This window comes from Fusarium phalaenopsidis (assembly GCF_050370095.1).
Source record: "Fusarium phalaenopsidis strain FUZ10S chromosome Unknown contig_32304, whole genome shotgun sequence".
In the NCBI taxonomy this organism is placed as follows: domain Eukaryota; kingdom Fungi; phylum Ascomycota; class Sordariomycetes; order Hypocreales; family Nectriaceae; genus Fusarium; species Fusarium phalaenopsidis.
Genome location: NW_028145404.1, coordinates 82236 through 99902, shown reverse-complemented (window position 1 = coordinate 99902; position 17667 = coordinate 82236). Strand labels below are relative to the sequence as shown.

At 47.6% G+C, this 17667-nt stretch overlaps 5 protein-coding genes across 5 annotated transcripts; 4 read left to right on the top strand and 1 right to left on the bottom strand.

Annotated features, from left to right (window-relative positions):
- Positions 1-3224: 3224 nt before the first annotated feature.
- LRP88_09370 (uncharacterized protein) lies at positions 3225-4178 on the top strand (the record flags this gene model as incomplete). Its single annotated transcript, XM_083245856.1, has 1 exon — positions 3225-4178. The coding sequence occupies one exon, from the start codon at positions 3225-3227 to the stop codon at positions 4176-4178; it is 954 nt and encodes a 317-aa protein (XP_083096969.1).
- Positions 4179-5401: 1223 nt separating this feature from the next.
- On the top strand, positions 5402-5824 carry LRP88_09369 (uncharacterized protein; the record flags this gene model as incomplete). Its single annotated transcript, XM_083245855.1, has 1 exon — positions 5402-5824. The coding sequence occupies one exon, from the start codon at positions 5402-5404 to the stop codon at positions 5822-5824; it is 423 nt and encodes a 140-aa protein (XP_083096968.1).
- Positions 5825-6769: 945 nt separating this feature from the next.
- LRP88_09368 (reverse transcriptase family protein) lies at positions 6770-7570 on the top strand (the record flags this gene model as incomplete). Its single annotated transcript, XM_083245854.1, has 1 exon — positions 6770-7570. One exon carries the CDS (start codon positions 6770-6772, stop codon positions 7568-7570), a length of 801 nt encoding a protein of 266 aa, XP_083096967.1.
- Positions 7571-13465: 5895 nt separating this feature from the next.
- Positions 13466-16039, top strand: LRP88_09367 (uncharacterized protein; the record flags this gene model as incomplete). Its single annotated transcript, XM_083245853.1, has 1 exon — positions 13466-16039. The coding sequence occupies one exon, from the start codon at positions 13466-13468 to the stop codon at positions 16037-16039; it is 2574 nt and encodes an 857-aa protein (XP_083096966.1).
- A 189-nt stretch (positions 16040-16228) lies between these two features.
- On the bottom strand, positions 16229-17290 carry LRP88_09366 (uncharacterized protein; the record flags this gene model as incomplete). The annotated part of the gene is made up of 1 exon (XM_083245852.1): positions 16229-17290. The coding sequence occupies one exon, from the start codon at positions 17288-17290 to the stop codon at positions 16229-16231; it is 1062 nt and encodes a 353-aa protein (XP_083096965.1).
- Positions 17291-17667: the final 377 nt, after the last annotated feature.

The following is a 17667-nucleotide window of genomic DNA, read 5'->3' as shown; positions in this document are numbered from 1 at the left end:
ATATAAATCGCAATAAAAACATAATAAACTATTTAATTAATTAAAACTACTTACTATATTCTTCCCTAGATATCTTAATTACTACCTAACACATTCTTATATTATAACCAGGCTTACCGCATATACCATAGCGCCGAACCCCTAGTCGCGCCGACCTTCCTTAACCACCACTTCTCGATAATTTAGCCACTACCTGCGCACTAATATCTATCTAATTAATTGCTTGCCTTCCTTCATCTAGAGTTATCTTCCCTCTTTTCTATAGGTAGGTCCTTTTTGCCCTCCGCTGCCGGCTTAATGCCTTATTTGCCTATCGAAGGTCTTAGATCTTAGCCCTCATCAATGCTATCTCATATATAACCGCCTTTATTCCCTTAGAAAGAGACTTTAATGCTTCTAGAATTAATTTAAGAGAATTACTTTTATGCCTTCTAATTCTTTTTTTAAGGTATTTAGACTAAGATTAGGCCTTAAGGATAGTCTTTAGGGTCTTTGAGACCTAAGGGTTAAAGGGGCCAGCCTCCTCCTCGGTAGGCGTTGGAGTCCGTAGCTATACATCAAGCTTCGAGACCACACTTTCTGGGTCAAAAGGAACAAGCCTAGCCCCTTTGAAGGCTACCTTGATATTTTTCTTCGTCATAGTGGCTTAAAATGCGGCGTAGAAGGCCAAGAAGAATTCAGTCTTTAAAACGTGGGTTATAGAGCATCTGATCAGATGCTCTATTTCTCGACCATAAGCCTTCTTAAGTAGCCCAAAGCAACCGACGTTAAGGGGCTAGAGTAGATGAGATGAATGAGGCGGCATATAGAGCGTGATAATATTATTCTCCTCGCAATATATCTCAAAGTCGGCCGAGTGGTGACTTTCGTGGCCATCGAGGATCAGAAGACGATAGGGACTAGTTGATCGGTTGGTTGTGTGCTGATTGAAGTGCTTTAGCCACTCGAGACCTATCTCGTTATCGGTCCAGCCATTTTGAGACGTCGCAATAGCCTAATCGCCCGGGAGGTTGCTTTCTTAGTACTAATTGGCGAGGTGATATTGGCCCGTAACCACGATGAACGGCTAGATAGCCCGGCCTTCCGCATTGATCGCCTGAATGACTATAACCCATTCCCGGTCTCCAGGCTACACTAATTTCGGTCTTCCACGCCTTTCTGCGCCTATGACGACTATCCCGCTCTGAATCAGGCCTATCATAAAGCCAGTCTCGTCAAAGTTATAGATATCTTCTAATCAGATGCTATACTTCGCGATTATGTTCTCAACGAGCTTAAACTAATTGCGAATAATAGTTAGATCTTCGTATTTGGCCCTCTGATAGTTATATTTATAAAAAAAATGCGTCTTGAGCTCTGGGTGTCGCTTGATGAAGTTTCTAGCCCAGCGCTTGCCAACGGGTAGCGCATTGCGGTCGGCGAGCAATCGGTTGGCCATTTCTTCAACACCACGCAGTCGCGGGGGAAATCCTCGTGAATCTAGGTCGAGAATAAATTGGATAATGATCTGTTCCTCTAGATCAGATAGTTTACGTGATTTAGGGATCCAATCGCAACGCGCAGATATGCCATGCTGTCGGCGATAGAGAGTAGTATAAGAGATTTCATAGACCTTTGCGGCGCATCGGAGACTTAATTTTAGGTCATTTTGATAGGCCTAGAGCGCAAGAAGGATATTAGCCTCTCTATTTGACTATGGCATATTGGGTGGTTGAGAATTAATTGATCAAATGGAAATGTTGTAGGATGAGGGATTTTTAATCCGCATGCTTGTCTGATCTGCATGCTTATCAAGTACGTTATATATAGTCTAAGAGAAGTACCTCAGGGTATAATTTAAGGTATTCTAGTGACTCTAAGTATATAAATATTATTGCTATGACCCTGCTAGTCTCATCGAGCCGGATTTTACTCTAAAAGCTATTATTATCGAGCTAGGTAGCAAGGGCATATATACTGCTTTAGCCCTAAGTAAGTGTTACATGCCCCAGTCACATAGGTCCCCCACGTGACGAATCTAGCTCTATAATGGCCAGATCCAGCAGCTTTTAGATAGAATCAACTTAGTTTTAGATTACCTCTTATGTGCCTTCTTTGCATTGCGACTTATGTTTGTTTTGACCTTCTAGCTGCTAGAAACAGCTCTCATCTCACCGCTTTCAGTAATACTTAGGCCTCTTACTCCCCTAAGAGGACTATAACAGTAAGATCCCTCTTACTCTAGGCAATACAATTATAAATATTCTGCTACATAGTAAGTATATTAGAGGTCTCATATAAATATAACCTAATCTCCCTTAGTTAAATGCCTATGTTAGCTATTTAGCGGATTATTATTTTATTTAACTGTGATAGTTAGCGATATACTAGGTGTGCTATTAGAGTAGAGCTTAGGGCATGATTATAATAATGAAAGCGAGGATCAGGATGATGCCGTATATGCTATTAAGTCCCGCATATACTCTCTTTCGCGATGATAGAGAAGAGGTATCTTATATGGCGTAATATAGACTTCCGTATACCTTTCCCTATGGCCATAGGGGTTCTTACATGATCACAGGTAAAGGTAACAATAAGTCTCCCACTAACAGACTTTAAAGACCTCTAGGAGATAAAGGCATAGCCTCATAGCGCTACCTAAGCGTTGATCGCTGCCGTCAGCTCCTCCCGTGAGCGAAATTGGCCTTCAAGAGGGAGAGTATTGTCACGGCCATGACATGGGCCAGGCGGGGAAGCATGGCAGAAAACACTCTGACTAAGCAGGACCGAGGAAACCGAACGTCGCTCCCATGGGTCCCAGGACCGAACGTTGAAAACGTCGGCCCTACCAATGGACCGAACCCAGAGAACGTCGGTCCAAGGATTGATCCCAAGTATATAGAACACGCTCATTGTACTTTCTTATGTACTAGCTACCTCAGCTATCAATACAACTTGGTTACACTCAATACCATTGAGCATATTACCAGACGTGACTTACAACCTATTGCTCAGACTACGCCCAGCACTCTCTGCCAACATAAACCCTGCACGACCGGTTTATCCCTTGGGAAACACACGATCGTCACACGTTGATAGCTCTTGTTCAGTAGTGTACTGCATACTCTGAGCAATACTGTTACCATGGCACCCAACACTGGATCTCCTTCTACCCCTCGCAGCAAGCTGCCTGTCACTCCCAACAGGGACAGCCCGCGACCAAACCAGAGGAACCTAACATCCCGATGGACACTGATGACGATGGCGAAGAACACATCGTCCCGGCCTCACACGAAGATGAAGTCCGCAAACTCAGAAATAAGTACAACCACCTGAGCATCCAGCATAACAACCTCCTGGACGGCGCACGCAACAACGCCAGGATCACTCAGGAACGATTGGCCAGCATGGAGGCATCCATGAACGACATGCAGGAACGCTTCCGCCAAGCCATGGAACAGCAACAGCAGCAATACCAGCAAACAATCAACGAACAACAGAACCGGATCGACCGACTCACCACGCTCCAAGCCCAGCAAAATGACCTGGCACAACAGCAGGTTCACGATCTCGGCAACCTGACGTTCGAGCACACCGCCGCTGGTACTACCCACAAAGACATCGGCGAGATCATCAAACCCAAGGACCCAGAACCATTCAACGGACAGGCCACCCACGTCAGGACGTTTCTTACGTCCCTCAGAGCATACCAACGGTACTTTCCCACCAGGATGGCCAGTGCCGAAAGCAAGGTCCTACACGCCAGCAGATGCCTCACGGGTAACGCACTCACTTGGTTTGAACCCAAGCTGCGCGACTTTCTCGGGAATGAACCCACCGAGGAAACACAACTCCTTTTCGCCGAATACGAAAACTTTGAAGAAGCGATCAGACGCAACTTCGGAACCATCGATGAAGAACAACAGGCCACGCAGAAACTCAAGAACCTGCGACAGACAAAGGCCGCCTCGACCTACGCAGCCGAGTTCACACAAATCACCTCATTTCTCAATTGGGGAACAAGTGCCCTTCAGATTGCTTTCTACGAAGGACTCAAGGATGAGGTGAAGGACGAACTCTGCAAAACGGAAAAACCCGACAATCTCCAGGACTACATCGACATGACTATCAAGATCGACAACCGACAGTTTGAACGACGCATGGAAAAAATCCAACAAAGGACGAATTTGGGGCAATAAGAACAACGCCAACCAATCTCGAAGGCGAGAACAGACCAGGGGCAACACCTCCTACGGGACCCACGCAGGACCTATGGAACTTGGAGCAGCCCAGAAGGACAGCAAGGACATTGAATGTTACTACTGCCACAAGAAGGGACACAAGGCAAATGAATGCCGAAAGAAGCAGCGGGATACGGAGGAGGGACGCTATCAACCAAGGCCACGACAACCCCTCCCAGAAGGTAAGAAACAGGTAAGATCCACCTGGGCAGATACCGAACCCCAGACGGCCATCCGCACCGTTAGAACACTCGGAATGGCTCGACAAGGATACGACAAAACCGGCATCCAACCAGATGAGCTGGACATGCCACACAGCCAAGTATACCTCTCAGAAAAACAGGCGGAAGGCAACTATATGATCAACAACATTACGAAGGAACGACTCCACGAACCAGTCAAACCTCAAAAGAACAACCGCTCGCACATTACAGAACACGTGGGATGGAAACCACTCCCAGAGCCCAACAAGGAAGACAGCAACCAGGCAACTTGATGTCACAACGTACCATCGCCGTGACCAGACGCGCCGAACCCAAAATCGAAGAACCCACGACACCCCCTTCAGCACAACAACCATCGAACGAACAAGCCGACTTCCAAGAAGCCGCCGCAGAAGGATTTGACCACAAGAAATGGATTGTGGGATACGAAGAAGAAGGAACAACTTTTGGTGCCCGCCACAGTCCACCGAAGGGACTGCCGACAAGATGACCCCACACGGTGCAACCATACCCTATGCCCTCGACACCAGATTGAGGCATCACGGGAATACGATGAAATCTGCGAACGACAAAAAACAGACCAACACAGCAGACTGCCACGCAATGATTGGATTGCCAAGACAAGCAGTAGCAACATCAATCGAACCAAGTTCGAGCACAAGGCTCGACAACTACAGAGAGAACTACGCCAGGAGCGCTCTAGGAAGCCCCGGAAAAGCGACAAAGAACTATGGGAGGAGGAAGACTACCCCCAACTGTACGACGAAAACAATAACAGGTACTGGAACAGCCTAAGGGAAAGGTACATCCAGACCGCACGAGAACATGTGGAAACGTCAGATGAGCAAGAAATTTGCATTCGAGCCTACCATCGGGAATTGGCCGAAAACCCTCGACATCCGGAAGCACCTTTCAATCCACGAGACGACGTAAGGACATACCCGACACACCAGGAGCATGCTAGCATCTCTTGGATGTCGTGCCAACACCATTGGTGCGAAACCCACCGAGAGGAGAAGCAAGAGCAAGATTGCTTCCCCGTCCCACTACCACATCAACCAAACCATAAACCCTACCTATGGTACGAAACGGAAGGGTACAAAGTGGTACACTGGTATGAATCCATCGGCGTCGCGAACGCGCGATATTCTTCAAAACTCTACCACGCCACTCCAGGAGAAGAAACGGATCACTCACAAGATCGAGGACTGGCAAAAGACGATCAGCCAGGAAAACGAAGAAGACCCCGGAGCCGAACAAGAACGGCAGTACCAGGACTGGCTGCACAAAAAGGACGACACGCACGACTACGACGCCTGCGCAAACAGCGAGTGTGAATTTGATCACACAAACTACGCTCTGGCAATGTCAAAAAACTAGACACCCCATCCGACACAGGGCGACGGGTGGATGAACAAGGAATACATTACCCCAGAAGGCCCTCTACTCCACCACCGGAGTACACAGGCGACGATGCCTAGAACTGAAAGTACGAGTCAGAGGAGAATGGTTGAACGCTTTAGTGGACAGCGGAGCTGAGCAGAACTACTTCGACCCGACAACGGCGAATAGGCTCAGGCTACCATGGAGGTACAAACAGACGCCTTACTCGGTTGTCAACCTAGAAGGAACCCCTTTCGACTACAACAACGGTATCATCGACAGCGAGATTGATCACCTCAAAGTTTTCGTTGAAGGAAAGAACCAGGGCATTTCATTCGACGTTGTACCGAACAAGCAACATGATCTTGTACTCAGGTACCCATGGTTACAACGATTCAACCCACATTTCGACTGGAAGACTGGCCAAGTGCTCTCTTTCAACGATGAGACACCTTCCACAGCAAATGACGACTCAGAATACGACACGAGATCTCAAACTTCTACCGAAGGAACCGGAGAAGCCAGGCAGAGGCCAACACGAGACACCTCTCCACCCACAGGGACAAGACACAAACATCAAAAAGGACGAAAACGACAGCGACAAAGGATGATCGCACGAGTCATGCAACAGTTTCATGAACTCGAAAGGACCTAGCTCCACAAAAAGAAACCACAGGATAACCCGGAAGAAGAAGAGCGACTCAAGAACATTCCATGGCAGTATCGCATCTACAAGAAACTCTTCGCGGAAGAACTCGAAACAGGCCTACCCGAGCATACACACTACGACCTAGAAATTGAGTTCATCGATGGGAAGCAACCCGGCTTCAGCAAACTCTACCCACTCAACGAAGCACAACTACCAGTGTTGAAGGAATACATCGAAGACATGATACGGAAAGGATATATCAGGAAAGCAAGTCATCTGTCGGATACCCCGTCATGTTCGTTCCGAAGAAAAACGGAAAGCTCCGGCTTTGTGTCGACTTCAGGATGCTCAACGCCATTACGGTCAAGGATCGCACACCGCTACCTCTCATCAGCGAATTGAAGGATCGGCTTTTTGGCATGAAGTATTTCACAGCACTCGACCTCAAAGGAGCCTACAACCTTATTCGGATCAAAGAAGGACACGAATGGAAAACCGCTTTTCGTACTAAGTACGGACTATTCGAGTACCTCGTTATGCCCTTTGGACTCACCAATGCACCTGCTGCATTCCAACGAATGATCAACAACGTGCTACGAGAACATCTGGACATATTCGTTGTATGTTACCTGGATGACATCCTCATCTTCTCCAAAACGGAGGAAGAACACACGGAACACGTCCACAAGGTACTGCAAACACTACAAGACGCCAAGTTGTTAGTGGAACCCGAGAAAAGCAAATTCCACGCCCCGGAAGTGGAATTCCTCGGACACATCATCTCTCACAACGAGATACGAATGGACCCCAAGAAGGTCTCAGCGGTCAAGGAATGGGAAGAACCAACGAACGTCAAGGAAGTACAAGCCTTCCTTGGATTCGCCAATTACTACCGCAAGTTCCTCAAAGCCTTCGGACGGATAGCTGCACCATTGACGGAACTTACGAAGAAGGACAAGACCTTCGTATTTGGGAACAAAGCCAAGGACGCCTTCGACAAAATCAAGGAACTCATCCTGAGCGAACCAGTGCTCAAGATGTTCGACCCATCTCAACCAATCGAACTCGAAACCGACGCCTCGGACTTCGCCTAGGCGCACAGATTGGACAACGAGACGACAAAGGACTCCTACACCCAATCGCATTCTACTCCCACAAGCTACATGGAGCGGAACTAAACTACCCCATCTACGACAAAGAATTCCTCGCAATCGTCAACGCCTTCAAAGAATTCAGGCACTATCTCCTAGGAAGCCAACACCAGATCAAGGTATATACGGACCACAAGAACATCACCCACTTCGCGAAAACACAAGAACTCAGCGGACGCCAACTCCGGTACGCCGAATACCTCTCAGAATTCGACTACGTCATCATCCACGTCAAAGGAACGGAGAACGGCAGAGCCGATGCCATCAGCCGACGCCCCGACCTAGACACGGGAAGAACCAAGACAAAGGAACAACTCTTGCAGTTCACGCAGGAAGGACACCTCACACAACGAATCATTGCAACAACCTACACAGTGGAACAGGGCAATCCACTACTCACGAGAATCCTAGAATACAACCAACACCTCCCAGACAATGAGAAAACAGACAAACAACAAGTACCACAGGAACTACAACACGACCTCGTACGCGAAATACACAAACACCTGCTACACGGACACCAAGGAATCAATAAAACCCTAGAACGAGTCAAAACGACGTTTACTTTTCCTCAATATGAAGAAAATTGTTTCAACCATCGCCAACCAATGCGACCTCTGCGCGAAAACCAAGGCACGACGCCACAAACCATACGGAAAACTACAACCACTCCCAGTTGCACAACAACCATGGGACTCAATCACTATGGATTTCATCACCAAACTACCCCTATCAGAAGAACCAGCCACTGGAAACTTCTACGATAGCATTCTCGTCATCGTGGACAGACTCACGAAATTCTCCTATTTCATACCTTATAGAGAAGCAACAACGGCCGAAGAATTCGCCTATCTCTTCTATTTCCACATTGCCAAAACACATGGACTACCACTCGAGATCATCACAGATCGAGGACCACCATTGCATCAAAATTCTGGCAGAGCCTCACAGGATACTTGGGAATCAATCACAAACTCTCCACTGCATACCACAAGGAGACAGACGGACAAACGGAACGCATGAATCAAACACTGGAACAATACCTCCGATGCTATATCAACTACGAGCAAAACAACTGGGTTGAAAAGCTACCAGCTGCCCAGCTAGCCTACAACACAGCAACCAACGAAAGCACCAAGGTCACACCAGCATACGCCAATTTCGGGTTCACACCAGACATTTACCGACAATCCCGAGACGCCATCATCAACCCCAAGGCGATCCTCACCAGCGACCAATTACGAAACCTACATGAAGAAATGAAAACAGAACTCGAATTCGTCAGAAACAAAATGACGGCATACGCCAATAAGAAAAGAATCGAGGACCGATCCTCTCGGAGGGAGACATGGTCTACCTCGCAACAAAAAACATCGAAACAAAACGACAAAACAAAAAACTCGACTACAAATACATCGGACCATACAAGATTAAGCAGAAAATTTCGAAACATAACTACGAACTGGACTTACCACCCAAGGTCAAGCTCCATCCAATCTTTCACATTTCATTACTCGAGCCAGCACAAGACACCATCCAGGTGAAAACAAATAAAGAACCAGACACAGAAATCGACGGACCAGAAGAATACATCGTAGAAGCCATCCTCGACATGAACAAAATCAATGGCAAAACAATGTATTTCATCAAATGGAAGGACTACCCCGACTCAGAAAACACATGGGAACCCCCAGAACACCTCACTGGTGCACAACGCCTTCTGAAGGACTTCCACCAACAACGCCAAGCACAGGCTCGTCAAGACCAACAGCGTTCCAATCAATCAAGTCAATGGCCCCAAAAGAATGCGCCTCCACAACAGCGGACGACTCCTCACGGAGCTCGCCCGATTCCTCCAAGGCACGTAAGCCGCGCTCAAAAGCCTCGTCACCACGCGCTTTGAGCAACCTCTTCTGCTTCCGAATGCGGGCAAGCTTAGCCATCGCCTCCTCCAAAGCAGCCTCTGCTTCAGCCTCCTCACCTTCCAGGCGTTTGCGCTCCCGGATATTTTTCGCAACTACAAGAAATCAGCCAAACCGCCGTGAAAAAGCACTGACACCCACTCACGGAAGGAAGCCACGCCGGCCCCATCGCACACAACCTTCGCATCAACACAATTGGAGCAACGGTTGGAACGATCGGAAACCACCTTACAGGACAGACCCTGGCGGAAACAACGAGTACAAGGCATGATTTCGGAACCAAAAGCCTCAATATAAGCAGAAAGACCCTGCGCTTCGGAAAGCTTTCGCAAAGAAGTACGCTTGGAAACCCGGCCTGACATCACGTCAGCAAAAGGAAATTTTTACAAGTCAGAGTTACCCACCGACAACACTTGGCCGCTGAAACTGGTCTTGAGGACAAGACCAACGGGGAGGGAACCTCGTGTCACGGCCATGACATGGGCCAGGCGGGGAAGCATGGCAGAAAACACTCTGACTAAGCAGGACCGAGGAAACCGAACGTCGCTCCCATGGGTCCCAGGACCGAACGTTGAAAACGTCGGCCCTACCAATGGACCGAACCCAGAGAACGTCGGTCCAAGGATTGATCCCAAGTATATAGAACACGCTCATTGTACTTTCTTATGTACTAGCTACCTCAGCTATCAATACAACTTGGTTACACTCAATACCATTGAGCATATTACCAGACGTGACTTACAACCTATTGCTCAGACTACGCCCAGCACTCTCTGCCAACATAAACCCTGCACGACCGGTTTATCCCTTGGGAAACACACGATCGTCACACTTAATATATAGCTATAAACTCTAACGCTGGTTAAGGAAGAGGCTAGGCCTTTAACCCCTTAGGCTTTAAAGACCCTAAGGATAATACTTAAGGCTAAATCTTAGTTTAAATACCTTAAAAGATAAATTAAAAGATATTAAAGTAGCTCCTTAGAGTTAATTCTTAAGGCATTAAAGTATCTTTCTAAGGGAATAAAGGTAATTATATATAAGATAGTATTATTAAGGGCTAAGATATAAGATCTTTTATAGGCGAATGAGATACTAAGTTAGCGCTGAAGGGCAAAAAGAACCTAGCTATAGAAGAGAGGGGTAATAATAGTAGAAAAAGGAAGGTAAGTAATTAATTAGATAGATATTAATGCGCAGGTAATAGCTAAATCGTCGAGAAGTGGTGGTTAAGGAAGGTTAGCGTGACTAAGAGTTCGGCACTATAGAGTATATAGTAAGCCTAGTTATAATACTAGAATATATTAAGTAGTAATTAAGACCTCTGGGGAAGAGTATAGCGAGTAGTTTTAATTAATTAATTAATTTATTATGTTTTTATTATAATCTTATTAAAGAGGGTTAAGAAAAGTATAGCGCTTACTTATCTATAGCGCTCGCTTATTATATATATTATAGCTATAATATATAAGACTATATATTATATAATACTAAAATAATACGCCGCTGCCCTCTATATATAGCCCTAATTAATAATATATAAGAAGATTATAACTTTTTATTTAAGGCTTTAGTTATATATGCCCTTAAGCCTTATATTATTATATAATTATATTACTAACTTATAAAAAATAGGCTTTATTAAGTAAAATATCTCTTTAAATACCCTCTTATTACCCTTTAAGAAACCCTTAGCCTTCTTAAATATAGCTATTAGCCCGCTAGAGTTAATAATCCCTCGCTGGGCTCCCCTCTTAAGAGAAGAGCGCCTTTTTAACCTAGAAGATAATCTGGCATACTATAATAAGACCTAGGCGATTAAGAGGTCTTTAAGATCCTTGTAATCCTTATTAGAGCTATTATTAATATTAGTATTAGTTATTTCTAGTATTTTAATATATATTACTAGGGGGCGGGTATAATATAGCCTTATTAGCCTCGCGTTTTTATTTAGAAACCTGACTTTTATATAATTCTATAGATATATAAAAAATAGATAACTTTTATATAGGAAAAGCAGGGTTTTTAAGGTATTCTCTTAGTAACTTTCCTCTATTAAGTTTATAGCGAAAAAGGTATATTAAGTGAGCTTATATAACTCTCTATAATATTAAAAATCGCGTAAAAAGTTAATAAATTTAAAAACTAATGCCTAACTGGGAGTAGCTTCGCTTCGGGCTCTACTTTAAATGTTTAAAAACGCACTTTTGTCACGAAAAGATCAGGGCCTAAGCCCACTTTCGACCCAAACTCAACAGTGCCCTGAAAAATAGGATGTCGTAGAGACAGGCTCTAGCCAGACTTCCAGAGCTTTATCCTCGAAATTACCTATGCTACGGTCTTTTGCGGCATTGAGTTCTAATTTTATCATGCATTTATCACAGGAGCTTTTGTTGTTATGGTTGATAGTCTCCTTAGAGACGTTGTTGAGACCAACAATAGGGTAAATTGTTAAAAACCGGCCACGACTGCATTAGGGGCAGCACCTGTATTTCGGTAGAAGGCACGAGACATGACAAAACTCGCCCTGCTTGGGGATAAAATAGTCCCAGGCCGCTTTAAAGAGTAAAACTTTATATTCCATGCACATTTTATACTGTTCCAAGCATCAGGCGTGCTGGCTATCCGGCCTTCGGCCACAGACAATCTTCTGTCATGTATAGGGACGAAAACTTTTGAACGAAACTCAAGGTTCAGCTAATACGCATAGGCCTTAGCCTCGTCCTTGTTTTAACCCAGTGCTTTAGCCATAATAAGGAAGGTAACCCTGAGCGCTCTGCTCGCGAGCGAGCCACAACCAGCTTCCAACCTCCTTAAGCCTTTCGTCGTCGGGCCATCCACCAACGGGACACGTCTGGCCATTTAGTCATATCCATACACAATCTGGTAGCTAATAGAGAAACAGGTACCTTTTGAGAAGATATTTAACTATTGACGAACCCGGCTGCCTTCATAGCCACCTTCTAAGCGTTATCCTCCATGACGTGAGCGGCCTGCCCAGTTTCTCCCCTTTGATGAGGACGATGCCCCACTGACCCATTTCTGTGTTGTGATTGATAGATAGTTATGTAATTAACCACGACATTCGGCCATTCTTCGTGGTTTCCAACATGGCCACCAGCCCTCAGATGATGGTATACTTGCTTGGAGAGATGGTCCAGTCGAAGACGCTGCCAGCCATCCCCCGCATGTGAATATAATTTGCGCAAACCACTTCAAACCTCTACTCCTGAGGATCGTTCTATTACACGCTAAAGGAAGGATTAAAGTCGACGTTACATGGACCGAAACATGGGTAGATGGGCGCAGTGTCTGTACCAATGACCGGGGTTTCCGGATATTCTTCCGTAAAATCCTTCCAGCCCCCAAAAGCGGATACGTTGTTTATAGTAGGCAAGGAGGAAAGTGGTTTCAGAGATTGCTGCCAGATATCTGATGAATCTCGCAGTGACAATTTTTTTCCTCGGGGAAGTTTCAAATGAAGAGTACTGCTGAGCGCGATTGTTAGCTGATTGTGATAGTCTCAGTTGTTAACCCACAGCACTGGATCTTGATTGGATGAAACCATGGATATATGATATGAGACATGACTCACACCGGGACCTCAGCTGATCCAGTACCTTTGCTTATGGGTGTACTAGGCAGCGGCCCCTTACTGGGTAAGTCATTACGATGCGTCCAATCACGAATTTATATGAATACGAAAATACGACGAAATCTTACCCGTTGCATGCTAAGCGTGGGTCATATTAACCTTGTTGGCCTAAGGTTTGGTTAGACTATCTTCTATAAATCCCCCCAGCTTGTCCTTTTAGCCAACCCTGTTCAAGCTCGAGCTTCTTCACATCTTGCATATACACAAGCACTATATAGAAGCCCGAACCTCTCTAGACTTGCACCGGAGCTCTCTGTCAACATGGCCCCATCCCAAGTTTTTTCGCACACTCTCCACTCCATTACCCGCACTAAGTTCAACCAATTGGCCAGGCAGAAGGTCGCCTACGAGTCCGCAAAGACCGCGCTACTGCGTGATGCAGACGATGAGCCCAGCCCTAAACGGGCCAGGATTTTAGTTGACGGCGCTGCCAAACTGTCCACCACCTCTTCATTGTCGCAGCCCACGACCGAAACTCTCCAGCGATTCCTCCTTCAGGCAGAAAACGACCCCTCCGTTTCCCAGGAAGCTATAGAAAGCTACGAGCATGACTTGCGTAACGAACTGGACGCCTGCTCGGAAAAGCACCGCTTCGCCGAGCTGTATGCCAAGCTGATCGACGAGTGGATCTCGACCAGCGAATCTGACTCCAGCCATCTCCGTGTCCCACGCGCCGAGAGCCAGGAGCAGCGCACCGTTTGGGAACAGTACGTCTTTTCTGCCAAGGAGGTAGATGGGGAAGCCATCAAGACTTATCTCGGTAACCTCTTTCAATCTGGAGGGTCCAGTCACGTCAAAAAGGCCTACAACGACCTCGTGGCATCAATCAAGTCTTTCCAGCAAACCTGGGACCTCGAAACTCATTTTGACGAGGACTCACTGCAGCATTGTATCCAGGGACTCCTCAGGACTAATCTTTTGAACGACCAGAAGCGCATGACCCTCAACGACTTCCTAGGCAATAAGGTGGTTCTTCGGGAGATCGCGGACGTCCTCAACATGCGCATGCGGACACGGGCCTCGTGGGAATGGGATGGTGATTGCATTGTCGAGCCCCGCCGCCATCTCAACGGCCGCTACCGCTTCTACCCGGACGAGGACCTCCTCCAGTCCCTGTTTCTCTACTACATCGGCAGGAGATGGTGTGTCATGCTACGCCAGGCAGCCGAGACCTTCTGTAAGCAGCGCCAGGTGATGAAACCGGCATTTCCTGCCCTAAGTAAGGAGGAAGCCCGCCGTCGACAACACTTCCTTGGATCGGCAGAGGGCAAAACTACCAGCTACTCTCTCTCGAACCTACTCGACGACCATTTCGACAATGAGATCTTTCTGGATCAGTTGCCCCGCGAAATTGACGAGCAGCGTGGCGGCTACGGCGACGACAAGGCAAGCGTAGACGATAACCGCAAATCTCCCATCGCAGTGGTTCAGAAGCTGCTGCAAACGTTACAAACCCATATCATCGTACAGAACAAGCTCGGCCGCGAGACTACCGTCATACGCTCCGACTTCAGGTGGTTCGGCCCAAGCCTCCCTCACGCGTCCATCTTTGCTGTTCTTGAGTTCTTCGGCGTGCAGCCCGACTGGATCAACTTCTTCCGCCAGGTCCTCGAATGCCCACTTCGATTCGAAGACGACTCCCGTGGCACACCTTCTCGGACACGCAAGAGGGGCATATCGCTCAGTACGCCCCTGGCTGATTTCTTCTCCGAGTCAGTCCTCTTCTGTCTTGACTTTGACGTTAACCAGAGGGCCAGTGGTGCTCGCCTCTACCGCCTTCACGACGACATGTGGCTCTGGAACTCAGCCGAGACGTGTGCCACGGCCTGGCGAGTCATAAACGAGTTCACTAATCTGTTTGGTCTTGAGCTGAACGAGGACAAGACAGGCAGCACCACTATCCATCCAGGCAGCCGCGGCGGTCAGGTTGACGAGGCCGTAGGTCTCCCTTCAGGTGATGTCACCTGGGGCTTCCTGAAGCTTGACACGGCCGCCGGCAGGTTCGTCATCGACAAAGCCAAGGTAGACGCGCACATTGATGAACTCCGCCTTCAACTCGGCGCGTGCACAAACACTCTAGACTGGATCCGGGCATGGAACACCTACGGCTGCCGCTTCTTCGCGACCAACTTCGGGTCTCTTGCCAGGTGCTATTCTCGCGCCCATGTTGATGCTATTCTCAGCACATTCCGTCATATCCAGCAAGTACTCTTCCCCTCGCTGCGTGGTGGCGTTGGCACCCGGCTGAAGGTGATGCTCGCCGAGCGGTTCGGCATTACCGACGTGCCTGACGGCTTCCTATACACGCCCGTCGCTCTGGGCGGCCTGGGTCTCCAGAACCCATTCTTGACGCCTTACATTTACCGCGATGGGATGCCCGAAGACGTAGATGCCGAGATGGACAGGTTCCTTGAGGGGGAGAAGCTAAACTACGACGCTGCAAAGAAGGCGTTTGAGTCGTCGGACGATCAGTGTAACGACTTGGATAACAACGAACAATTCTACCCTGACTTCATGGACTTAGAAGACGATAACACCTTCTTCAGCTTCGAGGAGTACACTCGGCACAGGGAGAGGACGTCATCAGGGTTGAGAACCGCTTTCCAGGGTATCAGCCAGGAGCCCCTACCGAAGCCACTGGAGCCGCCTAAAATCCTCTCGGGGCTGCTACCCGAGGATTGGGACGACATGGCGCCTTACGACCAGTGGGCTTGCCTGCAGCACTCGAAAGAGATGGTTGCGCGGTTTGGCGGCTTGGTTATTCTCGAGAAGGGGTTGCTACCGACGGGGGTAATAGAGATGCTGCAGCAAAGCCGATTTCAGTGGCAGGGCTGAGATTGGGAATCAGTTATCACAACAAGGTACAAGACTGACGGCCAAGAAAGGGGAAATTGGCCACAACAATGAAGAACACAACAATCAATGCATGACAGCATCTGAACCCACTAGCATAAGACATCGTAAATAGATTTTTGAGACACAAATATATTCAAAAGTACTAGCAGTATCTAGACCTTAAGCACCTTATTTCTCGGCCTTCTTAGCTTGTGCAATAGCCCAGTTATGCGAAGCCAGTGTAGCTTCAGCCAGGCTCTCCTCGGGCAAACCCAGAAGGCTATTGTGGGTTTCAAAAACACCTTCGCCAGTCGGGTAGAACGAGCGAGCGTACAGGGCCTTCAGGAAGCCAGCGCCAACTCCCTTGGAAAGCTCCTCCAACCCCTGCTGGAAACGCTCAGCGGCAGGCTGGTAGGTGATGGTCCAGTCTTTGTCAGTCTGACCCAGTAGCTTGTTGACGCTATCGAGTAACTCCCGCTGGTTGAGAGTGAAGCTCTTAATGTAAACCGGTTTGTTCACGAACTGTGCCAGGGTGGTGGACTTGTCGTTTTCATCCTCTGGGAGCTTCTTGAAGTTGACCAACGAGACCAATGCACGTCCAGTCTGTGGCCAAGTAGTCGTGTTGACGCGAGTCTTTCCATCATCGTAGAAGGTGACAGATTTGTTCGGGAAATCGAAGCCGTATGTGAAAGGGCCAACACCGAGGCTGTATTCGTACCAGAAGTTGGGTGTAATGGCGAGCCACTGGGAACCAACCTCCTCAATCTCCTTGACCCTGGCGTAGATGTACTTGAGCGCTTCGATGTCCTCTTGCATCTTTGAGTTGGCATAGAAGTTTACACCATAGGCGTTGGGCACGATGTAAGGGACTCCTGCCTTTCCGGCCGCCCTGACGATTTTGCTGTGCGTGTCTGGGGGTGCAGTAAGGGCCATGGTGATGACCAAGAAGTCCTGCCCTTTCAAGGCTTCGATCAGCGTAGCTTCGTCGTCATAGTCGACGTGAGCAAGCTTTACGCCATCCGGCACGATAGTGTTACTGCCTTTACGGGTAAGGGCGGTGACCGTCTGGTTTCCAGGCGACTTGAGATGCTCAGTGAACACCTTGCCTATCTGTCCTGTGGCCTTGGGGGAAATCAACATCTTGTCAGAGCGTTGAAAGTCTAGGATAGGAATACGTACGCCAACAATGGCCACATGCTTGATGGCATTGACAAAGCCTTCAGGCTGATCCTTTGCATATTGGGATGCCATGGTGATGAGTGAGAAGTGAGAGTAGTATAGATAAGATTTGATACTCAAGAGAGAGAAAAGGATTTGTCGTCGTTGTTTCCCAGTTGCGAAATGGCTTTCACAAGAACTCTTATATACCTGCGATGCGCTTAGTAGAAGTCCAACAGTAGTAGATTGGCTAGGCTACCTTCGTGATGCGCTTACAAAACTCGTGTTTTCCTCCTCGCCCACCATAATGCCGAAGACCAATGGCTTCACCGGGAACCTACTAATTAGAGTTTCCGGGTTGACCATACCGACCACGACTCAGGTAAATACTAGCACAATGTTTCTTTTTCAATGACGTATCCGTCATACACAGAATCAAAGAACACACCGAGAGACACACAGCAGCATCA